The sequence below is a fragment of the Vulpes lagopus genome, chromosome 3, assembly GCF_018345385.1.
Source record: "Vulpes lagopus strain Blue_001 chromosome 3, ASM1834538v1, whole genome shotgun sequence".
Classification (NCBI taxonomy): domain Eukaryota; kingdom Metazoa; phylum Chordata; class Mammalia; order Carnivora; family Canidae; genus Vulpes; species Vulpes lagopus.
In genome coordinates, this window is record NC_054826.1 from 51,957,252 (window position 1) to 51,977,288 (window position 20,037).

At 36.4% G+C, this 20,037-nt stretch overlaps 1 protein-coding gene and 1 pseudogene across 3 annotated transcripts in view; both read right to left on the minus strand.

The window, feature by feature from the left end:
- UIMC1 (ubiquitin interaction motif containing 1) overlaps positions 1-20,037 on the minus strand; it is a 120,490-nt gene that overhangs the window by 45,248 nt on the left and 55,205 nt on the right. For all 3 annotated transcript variants that reach the window (XM_041747700.1, XM_041747701.1, XM_041747702.1), the window contains 4 exons: positions 10,477-10,601; positions 9,632-9,737; positions 8,592-9,328; positions 1,868-1,932 (listed from right to left, as the gene is read on the minus strand). In XM_041747700.1, the coding sequence (XP_041603634.1) occupies positions 1,868-1,932; positions 8,592-9,328; positions 9,632-9,737; positions 10,477-10,601 (1,033 nt within the window). The remainder of the gene's footprint in view (positions 1-1,867; positions 1,933-8,591; positions 9,329-9,631; positions 9,738-10,476; positions 10,602-20,037) is intronic.
- Positions 13,127-13,253, minus strand: LOC121488595 (annotated as a pseudogene).

The window sequence follows — 20,037 nt, forward strand, 5'->3', positions numbered from 1 at the left end:
ACCATATTCTTCAACTCAGGAAGAAACATCTAGTACTATTAACTTAACCAAAAGCCTAAGGAGCACCACCAAACTACTGCAAGTGGTAATTGGACCTCAACTTCCGTAGAAGAGGTGGAGGTCACTCAACACAAAATTAAGCTCTTAAGTAATCTCCAAAGGTCAACTACCAGATAAAAGGGAAAATTAACTGAAAACCTGATGCAGCTGACAGTGCAGTTTGTAATCAATCAACCACAACATATTATTAAGTGAGAAGACTTAAGAAGGTAACCTCATCAATCAATGAGCAAGAATAATTGAGGAGGTAATGCAAATACAATTTAAGGAAAAAATGAGATACAATCAGATTAAAAGTGGCATAGGACAGGGAGTGAGGGTGACCCATGTTCTTTGTGACCTTTTTGGATAGTATGAATAATAAAAAATACAAGTCTTAAGAGTAGATTTAAAAGGTATATACAGGGATCCCTGGGTGGCACAGCGGTTTGGCGCCTGCCTTTGGCTTAAGGCACGATCCTGGAGACCCGGGACTGAATCCCACGTCGGGCTCCCGGTGCATGGAGCCTGCTTCTCCCTCTGCCTGTGTCTCTGCCTCTCTCTCTCTCTCTCTCTGTGACTATCGTAGATTTAAAAAATAAATAAAGATTAAAAAAAAAAAGGTATATACAATTTGGACATGAAGATAAAATATGCATAAGCAGAGGGAATAAAGAAAGGGGACAGGAAAACTAGAAGAACTGTAAAGAAATTAGTCTAGAGCCTTCAGATTGGCCTAGAAAGCTAGGTTAAGGGGCAGCCCGGGTGGCTCAGCGGTTTAGCACCGCCTTCAGCCCAGGGCATGATCCTGGAGGCCTGGGATCGAGTCCCACATCGGGCTCCCTGCATGGAGCCTGCTTCTCCCTCTGCCTGTGTCTCTGCCTCTCTATCTCTCATGAATAAATAAATAAAATCTTAAAAAAAAAAAAAAGCTAGGTTAAGAGTAGCAAGATAGGGGATCCCTGGGTGACTCAGCGGTTTGGCACCTGCCTTTGGCCCAGGGCACAATCCTGGAGTCCCGGGATCGAGTCCCGCATGGGGCTCCCTGCATGGAGCCTGTATCGCTCTCTGCCTGTGTCTCTGCCTCTCTCTCTCTCTCTATCATGAATAAATAAATAAAATCTTTAAAAAAAAAAAAAGAGTAGCAAGATATAAACTTTCAGGAATGGTACAAATGTGGGGCACCTGGGTGGCTCAGTTGGTTTAAGCGTCTGCCTTCAGCTCAGGTCATGATCTATGGGTCCTGGAACCGAGCCCCACCACAGGCTCCCTGCTCAGCAAGAAGCCTGCTTCTCCCTCTGCCTTTGTCCCTCACCCACCACTTGTGTGCTCTGTCAAATAAATAAATGAAATCTTGGGTAGCTGGGTGGGTCAGTGGTTTAGCGCTGCCTTCAGCCCAGGGCGTAATCCTGGAGACCCTGGATCGAGTCCAACATCGGGCTCCCTGCATGGAGCCTACTTCTCCCTCTGCCTGTGTCTCTGCCTCTCTCTCTCTCCTTCTCTGTGTCTCTCATGAATAAATAAAATCTTTAAAAAATAAAAAAATAAAAAATAAAAAAATAAATAAATAAAATCTTTTCTTAAAAAAAAAAAAGGAATGGTATAAATGGGATATGTGCCAAGATGGTTAATCTATACCACTCTAATATTCCAGGCTTCTATGAGATACATATTTGAGAACTGGAAGATAATGGTTTTTCTTAGTCTGTGCTTATATAGGAGCGAAAAGATCCCTAACAAGCTGTCCCTGTACAGTGTCACTCATGTGGTTCATCTCTCTTACTCTGGCACCATTAGAGAATTCTGACATAACAACTTATGATCTTACCTTTGTGAGGCAGGTACAGAGTTTCCTTCTTCAGAAGTTTCTTCAACAAACAGCCCTTGGGAAGACTGCAAGGAAATATAACATCCTAAATATACAGGCACAGATGAACTGGTTTCTCCTCTTTAAAAAAAAATTAATTGCTCAACATCATCACTCAGCAATTAGCAATAAGAATAAAACATTTTAGGGGATCCCTGGGTGGCGCAGCGGTTTGGCGCCTGCCTTTGGCCCAGGGTGCGATCCTGGAGACCCGGGATCGAATCCCACGTCAGGCTCCCGGTGCATGGAGCCTGCTTCTCCCTCTGCCTGTGTCTCTGCCTCTCTCTCTCTCTCTGTGACTATCATAAATAAATAAAAATTTAAAAAAATATATTAAAAAAAAACATTTTAAGTAAGTTTCAGTAAAAAAGAGCATCTTCTGTGGAGTCAGGAGACTGAGATTTATATCACAGGTAGATCATCCATTAACTCTGTAATCTAGGGTGTCACATCTCAAATCTGTTTCCTCATCTTAAAAGTTATTAATGACTGCCTCACAGACTTTTATTGTGAGAATTTTTAAAGACAATATATGTGATATACTCTATTAAATGCAAGACATATAAATATTAATTAGTCAAATTAATTATGATTTCAAAAATGCAATAAAGTTTTGTTGTGGAAGGAGGAAATATAAAGAAAAGCTCAATTTTCAATGGAAATATTTGATTGGGAAATATGCAGTCTGTGAAAGAAGTCTCTCTTAGTACAACCAAGCCATAATACAGAACATCCCAAAGGGAAGGTTATAAAGATTCCTTTTGCTACAAATCTACCACTATGGTTTTAGTATCTGGCTATGAGATATCTTTTAATAAATATAAAATTTTTATTTGATTTTTTAAAATTTTTATTTATTTATGATAGTCACAGAGAGAGAGAGAGAGAGGCAGAGGCACAGGCAGAGGGAGAAGCAGGCTCCATGCACCGGGAGCCCGATGTGGGATTCGATCCCGGGTCTCCAGGATCGCGCCCTGGGCCAAAGGCAGGCGCCAAACCGCTGCGCCACCCAGGGATCCCATAAATATAAAATTTTTAAAAGATTATTTTCTATGATTCATAGTAGTTGGTGCAAATGGCAACTCATTAAATGTAGGTGCACAGAAGAGAACAGAAGAGCAGTTACTGTTGCCTTAGAGAAACTTCTGAAGGAGTGCCTGAGCTATGAGGCTTCTTCCAATAAATATAAAGCTACTGGCTGAAGTTTTCAGGGTCTCCTAATGGGATAAAAATAACCTAAACAAGTACCTCTTTACTACTTAGGCAAATGATAAAATATACTATAAAAAACAAATAGCTGAGATGCACCTTCAATGGGAAGATAAAGCTGTACAATGATCAGGAATGTAGTCATTATAAAAAATGAGGGATGAACAAGACTGTCAGAAGGACTAAAATACAACAGCAATAAATACATCACCTATTTGAACTCAGTGGTGACAAAACAATTTCATTACTGAAACATTAAAAAAAAAGTAGATACTGACACCTAGTGTCCATTTAATAGATTTTTACCATCTTAGAATGACTATACTTGACTAAACTGGCTTCAGAAGCAGTCAAGGCAATAGTGAATTATAAGATACCTTCATCTCTACCTTAGGCTAAAGCATATCTTTACCTTTCTTAGTGTTATTTTCTTACATTACTGTATACCTATTTTTTTTTATTTTTTTTTATTTATTTTTTTTGTATACCTATTAAGTGCCAAGCCTATTATGCAAATCACTTTACAATGCATTATTTCCTCTAATCCTCACAAAACCTTCTTGAGGCAGTAACTATTAAGTTTTTTTGGAAATGAGTAAAGTGAAACTTTGACAGGTTAAATAATTTGCCCAAAATTAAAGAGCTGATCAAAAGTGGAGCTGGGATCTGACTCCAAAATCCATGATCTAATCACTACTGTTATGTTTAATCAAATAATCTTCTTACAACCATTTCAACACAGAATCTCAATAATGTCTTCATCTCAATAAATCATTTTTAATTTCTAAACTTACACCTCAATGACAGCAATCTGAACATAGGGGTAAAGTGAGGTTCTTCCAGGATATAAAAATAACGTAGCCAAAACAAGGAAACAAAATTCGGTTAGAATCCCCAAATCTAATCAAGGTGAACAAGGAAGCATGATACGAATATAACTTTAACTAAGGAAGCTATGGCCTAATCAAGACACCTCATTCTGCCTAAAGAAATAACATGTTAATGAAAAGGTTATGATAGTCTGTACAGAATCTAAAAAAAGAAAAATCCAAAGATTCAGAATCAAGCAGTTCTGGGAAGTAAAAAATAAACAGACACATCATCTGGTCACCAGAGAAATATCCTCTATTATCAGGTACTAGTAGCTTACTGGTCTTTCCATAAACTAGTTAAATCATCCCTTAATACTATCATTTTCTGGTTACTATTTTCAGGCCTTTAGGTACCTTCATCCTAGAAAGAGGTACAGTAGTAGATGGTGGACCTGAATGTTCTGGTCCCCAAAAATGTCTCTCTTCCATTACAAATTAACCAACTGTTATTTGGTGTATATATCAGCTTGAAGTTTGACTAGTCAAAGACCGTTCTCACCACCCGCCCCTCCTCCCCCAATACACTCTAACCATTCTGTAAAACAAATTCCAGTATCTGGACTGAAAAATTGAGGATCAGACCCTGAAGAGTAGTGACCACATCAATATACTTCTACTCACTTCCCTGCTATACGGCCATCAAGATGACCTCTTCATCTTCATTAACAACCTCTCTATTGTTTCCGAGATGCAAGAAACTAGTTATCTGATTTTAAAGCTTTTATAACCTTCGTATATACTAAAAATAATTTGCCCCAAAGTAAATGTTTTTCTAAGTCCCTAGCTCTGGGAACCTTTTGCTATCTCTATCATCCAAGGAGTCTCACATAAGGGCAGCTCCAGCAGTCATAATCAATAGAAAATGTTTAATAAACACATAAATTCTTTCTACCCACAGTTTCTGAAAGCAAAAGACCAAGATAAGTGGTGAAATTACAACTGCAGACTTTCGATATTTGCCTATAAAATTAGTAAGTTTGTTTTTTTTTTTTAAAGATATTATTCTGTGTTGGCAAGACTGCAACAAATTAGGCATTCTCATACATTGCTAAAGAAGGAGTACACATCTGAGCAACCTTTTCAAAATGCAATTTGGCAATAAATAGCAAGTCTTTTTTTTTTTATGTTCAAAGCTCTTTAACGAGAATTTTTCTTGTTCCCTATCTCTAAGAACACTAATTTTATTATTTTTTTTAAGATTTCATTTTTAAGTAATCTCTATACCCAACATGGGGCCTGAACTCACAACCCTGAGGATCAAGAGTTACACATTCCACCGACTGAGTCAGTCAGGTGCCCCTAAGGACATCAATTTTAAATAAAACAAAGTTTTATTTAAAAAAGATGTTTATCACAATCAAAATATCTAAAATAGGAAAAGGGTTAAAATATTATGATAAATTCATAAGAATATTGTGTAGTCATTAAAAGTGAAATCTATAATTTTAACATAAGAAAATGTTTACATAATATTAACTTAAAAATACAAAGATATAATATAGAAAGATGAAAGAATATATCACTATATAATAGGATTGTGAATGCTTCCAACTTTAAACTTTTTAATACTTTTCAATAGTTCTAACTGATTTCTAAAATTAATGTTAATGACAATGACTAAACTGGATACTTACTAGGTTGTCTGCCTGGTCTCCTTTGTACAATTGGACAAAGACCCCACTTTAGGACACAAGTCAATTGAGCTGGTGAAGGCTACTAATCTCAAGGTTAAGTCCTTTCCCAGAAATTTGAAATTGGAATTGAGAGAGAATAAATCTCTTATAACCTATATTTAAGTCTGGGAGCTATAGGATCAGTTATCTTCCACCTACCATTGTGAAAGAAAAGCAAAGGAAGCCAATATGCAGGGGAGAAATATGAAGCAAATACAATATAGCAATGAGATATAGAAAAATTAGATGATATTCTAGACCCTGTACTTGGTTACCCTTCTATTTAGAATTATTACCCTGTTTCCCTATGATAAAGTCCCCTTTTAATTTGAACTAGCTTGATTTGATTGGTTGTGGCCAAACAGTACCAATCAGTAATACCAAATATACCATTAGGTTCTGAACACTTGCAGACTATTCCAAAGGCACTGCTTTCAAACCTCAGAACTTGACACAAGTCTATGCTCTACAACTCTGGCCCCCAGGATTTTTAAACTAACAATGTGACAATAAATCAGTCAGCAAATATAAGAAATATCTGTTCATTCTTTAGAGTTAATTTATTCTCTTAAGGGGAAGTATCTATGAGTTACAAAGAACAAACAAACAAAACATGTTATCAAAAGCACAACCTAACTTTCCTTTGGAAAAGAGGCAAGTCACCAGAAGATTTGATAAGAAAAATGCTTTTTCTTCCTATATAAGCAATTTTTCCAGAATGTAGATGAATAAAGCTGTTGAGGAACGATTCCCATAGGTACCCTCAATGAATGGCCTTCTGATCCCTTAGAGAGAATTACCCTTTATTGAGTAACCTCCTAAGTATCATACTAGACATTTTACACAGTTCACTTTAAGCATTAAAACTATTCTAAGACATGAATTGCAATTCCCATTTTACAGATGTAAAAACTGAGATTCAATGGTTTGCTTTTGGTTTTTTAAATGGTTTTTTAAATGGTTTGCTCAAAGACATACACAAAAGTCAAAATTCAAACTCCAAATCCATGCTCTCTATGCTATAACATTTCTCATAGCTACCATTTCTTGCACTCTTATCGTAAGAGGAAAAAATAGAATAACAGCAAAACAAACCCAAAAACTCAGAGCCCAGTACAAAGAACAGCAAGTCATAAAATAGAATACTCTTTAAACTTACAGTTTACACAGTTTGTAATTATAGAATAGCTTTTATAATACCCAGAGAAAAGTAAATTATAAGCTTTGATATATAATACAATCTAGATATGTCGGGGGAAAAAAAACTAAAAAGGCAACCTAAATGTTCCCCAAACAGAACTGTTTTTGGTAAGTTACAGAAAACCTCTACAAGCAAAACAGAAACATACTATCATGCGGGGGAAAAAATAAACTGGAAACCTATCTACTCTTCATATAAAAAGGGCCGCTTCCCCTAATATATAAAGGTTACCTACAAACCACTAAGAAAAAGACTGTCGAAAAAGTAAAATGCAGGGTGCCTGGGTTAGGCTCAGGGGTTAACTGTTTGCTATCAGCTCAGGTTATGATCCTGGAGTCATGGGATCAAGCCCTGTATCAGGCTCCCTGCTCAGCGGGGAGTTTGCTTCTCCCTCTCCCTCTGCCTCTTCCCCTACTTGTGCGCTCTCTCCCTCCCTTTCCCTTGGTCAAATAAATACATAAAACCTTTTAAAAACGTATTTTAAAAAAAAAGAAAGAAAGAAAAATGCCCATATGACCTAAACAGAGAGAGAAGGAAATATAATGGGTTTCAACTGCACACACAATAAGAGAAGTGCAAATTAAGACTGTATTGAGAGTGTTTTTCATTCCTCAGATTTGGCAAAGATCAGAAAGTCCTGATAGTACTGATTTGGTATGGGTATGGGGAAGCTAGTACTCATCACACTGTTGTGAGTGTAAATTTATACAACCTCTATGGAAGGCAATTTAGCAATAGCTAACAAAATTATAAATGCATATATCCTTTGAGCCACCAATCACATCTACAAGAAATTGTACAAATATCTCCCATGTGGATAAAACATCTTCATACAAGAGTAATGAGTACTCTGATTATTATAAATACTATTACTATAATTACTATTTATTACTATTTATAGTAATACTATTTATAATAGTAAAATATCAGAAACCTAAAAGTCCACCAATAGGGGCACTGGATAAAATAAACTCATCCGTACATGATGTATTACATATCCAAAAAAGGAAGGAATTCTTTATGTATGTATGTTATGAAATGAACTCAGAAATATTTCAGTGAAAAAAAGCAACGTACAGAGTAACGTGTAGATCATGCTACCGTTTGTGTAAAAAAAAAAAAAAGCGAAGAAAAGAGGATGTACACACATTTGCTTGTAACACATAAAATAGTTCAGAAGGATACATTAGAAACCAATAATACAAGCTGACTCCAAGGAAGGACCTGGTTGGCTTAGAAAGGGGATAGGAGACAGATTTTTCATTGACATCTTTCTGAATTCTTGGTCATATGAATATTACTACCTGCTTACTCAAAAACTTTGTAGAAATAATAAAATTTTTTAAATGCAAAAAAATAAATTATGGTACATCCATGTGAGAGAATAATGTTTTCAAGTATACTTAATAAATAGGAAAAGATCTAAAAAGATCTAACAAATTATTAAGTGGGAAAAAGAAACAGCTTATACAGAAGAGTCTTCATTTTGTTGAAAAATTTAAAAGAAAAAATATTTTCAAATGCATAGAAATAATGATGATTGCCTCTTGGTGCTGAGATTATAGATAATTTTTCTTCTTTACACTCTTCTGTACTTTCCTAATTTTCCATAGCGAGCACGTGTTACTTTAAAAATCAGAAAGAAGACCACAAAAAGAACAAATAGCTATAATAATCCTTGTTTAAACTGTGAATAAATCATCCTTAATCACAGCATCACTGACCCTTACCTGACCATGACTGGTTGTTGGTTCTTCCTCCAACAAAAGTTTCTCTTTCAAGCTTTTAATTGGGCTTTCTTGGAAATCCTTGGTTTTTGAGTGCCAGACAGATGCCCTAGACTCCTGCCTCTCCTCTTTGTCTTCATCTCCCATATCTTCTGAGATGCCTTCATTTTTTTCACTAGCCTGATCTCCTTGGCCACATTCATTCTGGATCAGAGAAGGAGGTCTAGGTAACACTGGTTCCCCAAACCCTTTTTTTTTAAAGAGCTGCCTCTGAGCCATTTTTAGGCTCTTTTGATAAACCTCCAACTGGCAGAGAATGACCTTGGTATATTGGTTAGGGTCTACTCCAGCAGGGCAGAATGGAATACCCCAGAAGTAGTGCACAGTGCCCCCAACATCCTGGAGACCTCTGGTATCTCCTGGGGTAGGCAGACAGTGCCTAGACATGTCCCCCCTACCCTGGGCAGCTCTGTGAAAAGCACAACCCCTCCCAGTACTTTCCTGTGGCTTCTCACACTGTGTGTGCTTAGCCAAGTGGCCAGTACATCTGTCAAAACATTTAACGTTCTCATTCTCAAACACTGGCTGGCTTGACTGATCCCAGCTTCCTGAGCTGCCAAAGACCGGCTCCTCTTCAGTGTTTTCAGTGTGGTCCCAAGGCTCCTCTCTTTCCTCAGCCTCGTTTCCCTGACTGATATGTGAGCCTTTAAACAGTGATGGAGGTACCAGCTGCCATATGCCTGTAGGTATTTGAGAAAAAGTAGGGCTAAGGACAAACTGTTCTTTATTAAGAGGGCTTGGTAAGTTATCACTTACCAAGAATTACATAATGTGGGTAAAAGGCTCTTCTTTGTGTTTAACCAAATGTTGACTTTTCCTTGGAGATATAAGCATGCTGGATATTAGTTAGATCTCAACTACTTTCAGATTTAACCTCTTTAATACCATCAAAGGGATGTGGGGCATTTCTGTATATCTACTCTCATCATGAGATCCCTGTGATATACTTGATGAGTGGAAGGAGTCAGAACAGGGAGACATGCCTTCAGTGGTCCCAGAGTCTGTTGTTTTCTCTTGGTGGGACTGTGAAGATGGTCCAGTGGCCAGAGGTCGAGATCTGGTAGCAGAAGCATCAGAAGGTCGGCAACTCTGAAACAAGTGATCCCACACCAGACCAGGTTTATTATTAAGATAGCTATACATGAAGGGTCACAGGAAGGACAAAACAGGGAGGCCACTGTCCCCTACGAGATTCTCCTTTCCAAAACATAGATGCTCAATTCAATGACTTCCACAATGTGTACCAAATGCCTACTATGCGCAAAATGCTATATTAGATCACTATACTAAATCCTTTTCTAATACAGAGACATGAATGACATAAAGGATGGCTCAGGACCTGACACTGGAAAATATCCTTTACATTCAAGATAATTTCAACTACACATATTTTCAAATCACAATTTAACATTATCTGAAAAAATTTTAAACTGCTCATTCTTTTTTCCAAAACCCACCTCTAGTTGCTCATTGCCTTTGCTCCCCACCAGAACAGGGGAGATAAACACCTTATCTTGCTCCCTTTTGGTTGCTCGGGACTTGATAACTCTTTTCAGAAGTTGCCAATTACTATAGCTCTCTTAAACCATGTACTGAAAATCTGTGAGGTGGAAGAAAACTCTTTCATATGAAATTAACAAAACACTTCAAATTGGGTTCACCAGCAATTTGACAAGCACTTTAAAAATTATTATGGGAAATATCTGTTAGTTGAAAACCCTACAAATTACTACAGCTAGTTCCTAATGCAATTGTAATATTGCAAAAGTAAAAAAATATATATATTGCTAATCAATCCTCACAAACTTTTTCAACATAGCATATTTACATTTAGGCTTTCTGCAATGGCCTTCCTCAAGAGTTCCTCTTCTTCCTCCTCCTGGCTGTTCATCTCCCTAGCTTCCTGCTCACTCATTTTGAGAGCCAGAGCAAACTGTTCCTCTTCTGTCATTTCTGTAAGAGGATAAGAAAAAGAGAGGAGAGGAACACCACAACCATTGAATATGCATAGAAGCAAGAAACAAATTATTAAACTTTTCAAGTGAAAACACTACAGACCATTTAGTACAATTTTATAATCTTATAAATGAGGAAAGACCCAAAAGGTAAGGTGTTGGCCAAGATAAGTAACCGTTCTTTCTGTAAGTATCCTGGGTTAACTAGATTATAAACTCCCATAAAGGCAGAGTTTTTGCCTGTTTTGTTCACTGCTGTATATCCAGTGTATAAAAGAGTGCCTGGCACCTGACAGATACTCAATAAATACCTGATGATAAATGAATAAAGGAACTGCCTCCCATTCCAGGGCTTTTTGCTACATATCACATCCCTTTGTACTCAACACTTAACCAGAAGAATTTTACTCTTCAGAATCCTTTGATTTGCCCAGCAGAAAAGAACATCCCTAGTGTCCCGAATGTGATTTCCAAACAAACACTATTTCTCATTAAAAGCAACTGGGGGGCAGCCCCGGTGGCCCAGTGGTTTAGCGCCGCCTTCGGCCCAGGGTGTGATCCTGGAGACCTGGGATCAAGTCCCACGTCGGGTTCCCTGCATGGAGCCTGCTTCTCCCTCTGCCTGTGTCTCTGCCTCTCTGTGTCTGTCATAAATGAATAAAAATATCTTTAAAAAAAAAAAAAAGCAACTGGGGTACCTTGGAGAAAGGTACCATGGCTGATACAAAAGTACAACAGCTGATTCCAAGTCTGAAGCATGAAATAAATGTAGAAGATGAGCCAGAATATCTGTTGTGAGTAAAGTATCTATCAGACACTACTAGTCGTATCAAAAGAACTTAGTAGCCAACCTTAAAAAGTTCTAACCAACCAAAAATTGAGCAAACTGGAATATCAATAATAATAATAAATGCAATGTATTAAGACATCAAATATGCTTAAATCTATGAATTCAAAAGGGCACTTAAAATAAACCACCGTTGTGGGGTGCCTGGTGGGCTCAGTTGGTGGAATATGCAACTCTTAATCTTGGGGTTGTGACTTCAAGCCCCACATTGTGTGTAGAGATTACTTAAAAATAAAATCTTCAAAACAAACAAAAAAAAAAACACAACTAACTGGTCACTGTTTAAGAATGCTAGTGGATCAACTATTTTGTTTTTTGTTTTTTCAAGTTTTTTTTTTAATTTAAATTTTAGGTAATTAACATACAGTGCAGTATTAGTTTCTGGAGAATTCAGCAATTGATCATTTACATACAACACCCAGTGCTTATCATAACAAGTACCCTCCATAATATCCATCACCCATCCAGCTCAACCCCTACCCACTTTCCTCCATCAACCTTCAGTTTGTTCTCTATTGTTGAGTCTCTTAGGGCTTTTTTCCCTTCTCTCCTTTTTTTCTTTTCCCCATTTCCACATGTTCATTTGTTTCCTTTCTTAAATTCCACATATGAGTGAAATCATATGGTATTTGGTGGATGAACAGGTAAATAAAAAAGAATCAAGCTTGTATCCCACTCTTCCAATACAAGCTTACATTACAGGGGAACCAAATAGGTGAAGAGAAGTTTCTCTTTAAAGAATTATTCCAGGACAGCCCGGGTGGCTCAGTGGTTTAGTGCTGCCTTCGGCCCAGGACCTGATCCTGGAGACCCAGGATTGAGTCCCGCGTCAGGCTCCTTGCATGGAGCCTGCTTCTCCCTCTGCCTGTGTCTCTGCCTCTCTCGCTCTCTGTCTCTCATGAATAAATAAAATCTTAAAAAAAAAAAAAGTTCAAAACTTATAAAAAAAAAATAAAGAATTATTCCAACTAATAAATGTAAAACAAATGACAGAATTAGAATATCACCATTTTGTGTAACACTTATGGAGAGATTTTGATATCTAACAAACTACACATGTGATCCAGCATTCCCAATCCTATCAATTCATTCTAGTGTTATACTTCCAATTTAAAAAAATGTAAATATGCATTACATCTTTCATTGCAACACTGTTTAAATTTGCAAAACACTGGAATCTACTTAATGACTAACATAGGACACTTCCTGAATAAACTCTGATATGCATACATATAATTTAAAAAAAAAAAAAGAAACTATCTATGGACCAGGAATAGAACAACTTCAAAGAAATAATGTTAAGTAGAAAAAAGTATACAAGAGTTATATACAGTATGCTACTTTTTTGTGTATTGAAGAAGTAAGAAAATATTTTATATACCTGTTTATGTTTGTAGAGCGACACAAGGATAAATTAGAATCTAATCCAAAGTGGTTACATACAGATGGGTTGGGAACAAGGTAGAAAGGCTAAGGGAAAGAGTGACATTTTTTTAACTATATCTTTTTGTATCTCTTTGACTTACACAACTGAGTAAACATTAAATTTTTTAAAAGATTTTATTTATGAGAGACACACGTGGGGGGGGAGGGGGTGCGGGCAGAGACACAGACAGGGAGAAGCAGGCTCCCCATGGGGAGCCCGATATGGGACTTGATCCCAGGATACAGGACCACGACCTAAGCCAAAGGCAGACACTCAACCACTGAGCCCCACCCAGGTGCCCTAAACATTTTTTTAATTAGCAATAATCACGCCTCGGATAAACCTCATTGGCTGCAATAATGCCACTGCACAAAGCTTAAATATTTTTTTAAAGTAAAATAAAATCGTTAAGAATGGAGGATCCTAAAAAACTGAATCCCAAATATAAAAAAAGGACTCTACTATATATGAAGTGACCTTAATGAGAATGAAAACATGGGGATCCCTGGGTGGCGCAGCGGTTTGGCGCCTGCCTTTGGCCCAGGGCGCGATCCTGGAGACCCGGGATCGAATCCCACATCAGGCTCCCGGTGCATGGAGCCTGCTTCTCCCTCCGCCTGTGTCTCTGCCTCTCTCTCTCTCTCTCTCTCTGTGACTATCATAAATTAAAAAAAAAAAAAAAAAAAGAAAGAAAAGAGAATGAAAACATCAAAATCTGTGGGATGTAACTGACACAGTTATTTCAGAAAAATGTACAGGTTTTCATGATCATATTAGAAAAGAAAAAAGTTCAGGGGCCATCTGGGTAGCTCAGTCAGTTGAGCAGCCAACTCTTGATTTCAGCTCAGGTCATGATCTCAGGGCCTGGGACTGAGCTTTACATTGAGCTTGAGCTTGGCATGCAGTCTGCTTAAGATTCTCTCCCTCTCCCTCTCTTCTTCCCCTGCTCTAACAAATAAATCTTAAAAAAAAAAAAAAAGTTTAAAATGATGCAAGCTTCACACTTAAAGAAGCTAGAAAATGAAGAGTGAAATTAACCCAAAGCAAAGAGAAATAAATATGAAGAACGGAAATCAACAAAAAGATGCCATATAAAAGAAAAAAATTAAAGAACAGAAATCAACAAAAAGAAGATGCCATATAAAAGAAAAAAATTAAAGAAGCAAAAAAATTGGTTCTATGAAAAAAATAAAATTTATAAAAATCTAACTAGATTAGGAAAAAAGAGAAAACACAAATTAACAATATCATGAATAACACAAGGGATATATACTACAGATTTTACAGTCACAAAAAGAATAATAAGGGAATACTGTGGACAATTATGTATCAACAAATCTGACAACTTGGATCATGCATTCTCAAAAGGGATGACCTCATCTCCAAATGGACAAAAATTGGTTCTTGGAGGTCAGAAAAATCATAACTCTCTTTATGTATAAAAGAAAGATACACAAGGGTGCCTGGGTGGCTTAGTTGGTTGTGTTTGAGTCTGGATTTCAGTTCAGGTCTCAATCTCAGAGTCATGAGCTCAAGCCCCCCGCACAGGGCTCCACACTGAGCATGGAGTCTACTTAAAAAAACAACAACAAAACAAAACACACACAGATACACAATCAGTACATAAATGGGATCTACAGCATTATCTGTGGTATTAAAATTTCATGGGCACAGGTGGTTAGGAAAAAAATGTCTCAAAAGGATACTTTGAGGAACAACAAAAAGTTTGAAACATTGATTTTATTGAAACAAAATTATTGAAACTACACTAATTATGAAAAATGACACAAGAAGAAACACAAAGTCTGAATAGTCTTATCTCTATTAAGGAAATTAAATTTGTTATTATAAAACTTTTCCTTAAAGAAAATCCCAAAACTATCTGACATTCATCACTGGTGAATTCTATCAAACAATAAAGAAAAAATTAATACCAAACTAATTCAGAAAATAAGACATCAATTCTACCCAAATTGATTTATAGAATCAACACAATCCCAATCAAAATCTCAACAAGCTTGTTTAATGAAATGTAACAGAAAAATCAGAAATAGATCCATAATGGATTTTCAACAAGGACAAGCTTTTCAACAAATAGTGCTACAACTAGATATCCATGAAAAAAAATTATCTTCAACCCTTATCTCATACTATACATAGAAACTAACTCAAAATGAATCACACATCTAAATATAAAAGCTAAAACTGGGCAGCCAAGTGGCTCAGCGGTTTAGCACCACCTTCAGCCCAAGGTGTGATCCTGGAGACCCGGGATCAAGTCCCACGTTGGGCTCCCTGCATGGAGCCTGCTTCTCCCTCTGCCTGGCTCTGCCTCTCTCTGTGTCTCTCATGAACAAATAAATAAAATCTAAAAAAAAAAAAAAAAAAAGCTAAAACTATAAAAATTCTAGAAGAAAACATAAGTGAAAATCTTTATAATCTTAAGGTAGTCCAAGATTTCTTGGACAAGACCTAGAAAGAAAAAAAACATAAAACAAAAAAAAATGGACCTCATCAAAATTTAAATCTTAAGAAAATAAAAAGGTAAGCCACAAAATGGGGGCACATATTTACAATATACATAGGTACATATATATAATCTGACAAAAGACTAATATCCAAAATTGATAAAGAATTCCTACAAGTTAATAAGAAAACAAGCAATCTAATTTTTAAAATAATGAGCAAGAGATCAAAACAGATCCTTCACAGAAGAAAATATTGGAATGACCAATAAGCACATGAAAAGACCATTAGTCATGAGGAAAATGCAAATTAAAATGAGATAGTAGGGGGACGCCTGGGTGACTCAGTGACTGAGCGTCTGCCTTTGGCTCAGGGCAGGATTCCAGGGTCCTGGGATCTAGTCCTGCATCAGGCTCCCTGTGAGGAGCCTGCTTCTTCCTCTGCCTGTGTCTCTGCCTCTCTCTGTGTGTCTCTCATGAAAAAATAAATAAAATCTTAAAAAAAAAAAAAATGAGAAAGGACAGGCACCTGGGTGGTTCAGTCAGGTAAGCAGTTAAGCATCTGACTTCAACTCCAGTTGTGATCTCAGGGTTCTAGGATCAAGCCCAGCGTCAGACTCCATGCTCGGTAAGTGGTCTGCTTCTCCCTCTCCCTCTGCACCTCCCCTTGCTCATGTTCTGTCACACTCTCTCTTAAATTAATAATTTTTTTCAAACAATAAAATGAGATAGTACTACACACCACTAAAATAGCTAAAGTGAAACAGACATTCCTATTGAAGTCACTAAATCATAAAAAAAATTGATTACATCTTTTATGTTCAATTTAAGAGAACCAAGAACCATATAATGCAAAAGACATAAATCTGAGTTCTTTTTAATTCTTTGCTTCTCAAAACACCCTATTCCCTAAAAGTTCTGGAGAGATGAAGCTTTGCTACATTAACTGACATTCTCCAGACTCTCCCCTCTTGCTCCACCATTAGAACAAAAATTAATGTAGCAACACAATGTGCTTCTGTTTTTCTGACACACAAGTAGGAAGCTCTAGAAGCAGTCTTCCTAGGTTTAAATCTTGATTTTTGCTTCTTTAGTTGTCTAGACTTCAGCAGGTTAATTATCTTGTATAGCTGGATAATAGTGGTGGTCTTTGATAATCTCCCTCTCCCTTTTTACTTTGCTTCTTTTAATCTGCTATGAACACACATGTAGATTAATTATACTCTTCACTTTAGGGATTCTCATGTAAATACCATGATTCTATAATACTTGTTTTGGGTCACACATATATAAACTTGAGGTAAAAATATTTACAGCTGTTAAGAGGATTAATTTAATACATGTAAGAGAGAATAGTGCTTGGCACATACAAATATCCAAAATTATTAATTACTATTAATTAATAATTAAATTACATATTGTCATTATGTATTATTTAAAGAAATCCAAAATGTCAATTCAGATTCTTTTTATGTATATATTACTCATAGCATATAATCATATAACTTGACAAAGCCACCATTACATATTTAATTTAAACCATAATCAGAATTAGTTACTGTCATTCACTATTACTGTCTCTTATTTTCATATATCAACCATGATCGGAGACTAAATTCCAAAACACATCACTGTTGATTAAGATTCATTTTACTTGATCTCTCTACTATATAAGAACCCAACCATTAGTAGAAAAGGAAAAAGAGCTTTTCCCCAGATCATGCACCTTAAAAGAAAATATCAGCAAGTGTCAACCTTAGAATCTTCAACTGAATTGACCTGCTCAGCTTATTAAATGATTCTGCTGAGCTAAACACACAGTAGCACACAATTTGTGAGACTGATTATGCTGATCATAATTTATGACGATTAACATCTCCCAGCATTCAGGTTAGCTTCCCACTGAGATGTATAAACAGGCTGTTAACAAATTAGATCACAAAATTAGATCATACCCACCAAGAGAATCCATATAATCTGGGGGTATTTGAAATGGCCGAAAGGGAATGTTTCATAAAACAAAAAAACAAACAAGATAAATTATTTTCCCATCCAAATCTTTTCCTAAAAACTTGCTTTTCCAAATCAGATAGAACTCTGCAACTGCAGTAAAGCTAATATATCTGTATGTTGCCAGTTACAGTATAAATTTGTAAAACATATTTGAAAGGCACCATGTCATAACCCTTATATATGTGCATTCTCAAAGTGATACCACTTTTGGGAATTAACCCTAGGCAGTCACTGAAGAGCAATGCTATACACAAAAAGATGTCCACTATACTATCATCTAAAGGAACCCTGACTTAAATGCCTTTTAAAAAAAAACAAAACAAAACAAAAAAAAGGCAATGGTTAAGTAAATTATAGCATGTTAACTCAAGAAACTCAGATGTTGTTATCAAAATGCTAATCACAAAAACATAAAAATGATAAACTGAATAATGCCCAAATGAAAACATAATAGGGACGATACAACCAATTTCTGGTTCTACAACTTGGAAGTTGCCACTCTGTCCTAACGAGAAGTAAAAAGCTGAAGAGACTAAAAAAATCAACAACTCTTTTTCAATCCACAAAAAAGGGAGGATACAGAGCAAACTACTGCACCAAGACAAAGAGATCAACAGGGGAATACAAGGAGTAATGGTGTATCAGAGCAGAGATTCAAAAGCAGAAGCTGCCACTGTCAGGGTAAAAAAACAATAAACTGACAAATTAGTGGAGGCTCAGTGCATATAAGTCTGAGCATTAAAAACTCCACAGAAACTCAGTAACAGCAAACCCCCACATTTTTGTTAAGTTTTCTCTTCAAGAGCACAACTAGGTTCTCACAATAAATATAGAAGAAATTTCCACTTGACTACCACAGAGGAAAAAGGAACTTTTTTGAAATATGCCAAAACACTTGGTTCTTTTTAAGAAGGTATGCCCTAGGTCAAAATAGGTCATCAAAGCCTACACTGACAGGGTATTATCAGTACTGAACTGATCTGAAAAAGGGGACATACCAAATTCCAAACTTCTCTAGCCACCCTGTCCCACATAGAGGAAGAGCAGGGGGCATTAAAAAGGGGGGAGGGGCACTGAGAAACACTTGTGAAGTTCACATCCATAGACACAGACACTGAATGACTAACACCTAACAATAGAACTGCAAAATACATTCCCTACTCTCATACCTTACCAACATATTAATTACCAAAAACCTATTTATAACAGTTTCTTTCTATGTACATCATGTCCAACTCTCAAGCAAAAATTAACAAGGCATTCTAAAAGGGAAAAAAAAAAAACAACCCACAAAAGAGGGGTTTTGTCTTGGTTTTGTCTTTGAAGAGACAAAGTAAGCATCAGAACCAGACATGGCAGAGATATTGGAATTATCAGACTAGAAATTTAAAACAACTACGATTAGAGGTGCCTGGGTGGCTTAGTCAGTTAAGTGTCCAACTCTTGATTTCAGCTCAGGTCATGGTCTCAGGGACAAATTAAAATAATCATGAATAAACAAGGGATATATTACTACAGGATTTTACAGTCACAAAAAGAATAATAAGGGAATAACTGTGGACAATTATGTATCAACAAATCCTGTCAATTGGATCATGCATTCTCAAAAGGGATGACCTCATCTCCAAATGGACAAAAATTGGTTCTTGGAGGTCAGAAAAATCATACTCTCTTTATGTATAAAAGAAAGATACACAAGGGTGCCTGGGTGGCTTAGTTGGTTGTGTTTGAGTCTGGATTTCAGTTCAGGTCTCATCTCAGAGTCATGAGCTCAAGCCCCCCGCACAGGGCTCCACACTGAGCATGGAGTCTACTTAAAAAAAAACAAAAATCAACATAAAAAATACAAACACTGATACACATTCAGTACATAAATGAGGTATCTACAGGTTATCTGTGGTATTAAAATTTCATGGGCACAGGTGGTTAGGAAAAAAATGTCTCAAAAGGATACTTTGAGGAACAACAAAAAGTTTGAAACATTGATTTTATTGAAACAAAATTATTGAAACTACACTAATTATGAAAAATGACACAAGAAGAAACACAAAGTCTGAAAGTCTTATCACTATTAAGGAAATTAAATTTGTTATTATAAAACTTTTCCTTAAAGAAAATCCCAAAACTATTGACATTCATCACTGGTGAATTCTATCAAACAATAAAGAAAAAATTAATACCAAAACTAATTCAGAAATAGACATCAATTCTACCCAAATTGATTTATAGAATCAACACAATCCCAATCAAAATCTCAACAAGCTTGTTTAATGAAATGTAACAGAAAACAGAAATAGATCCATAATGGATTTTTTCAACAAGGACAAGCTTTTTCATCAAATAAGTGCTACAACTAGATATCCATGAAAAAAAAATTATCTTCAACCCTTATCTCATACTATACATAGAAACTAACTCAAAATGAATCACACATCTAAATATAAAGCTAAAACTGGGCAGCCAAGTGGCTCAGCGGTTTAGCACCACCTTCAGCCCAAGGTGTGATCCTGGAGACCCGGGATCAAGTCCCACGTTGGGCTCCCTGCATGGAGCCTGCTTCTCCCTCTGCCTGGCTCTGCCTCTCTCTGTGTCTCTCATGAACAAATAAATAAAATCTTAAAAAAAAAAAAAAAAAAAGCTAAAACTATAAAAATTCTAGAAGAAAACATAAGTGAAAATCTTT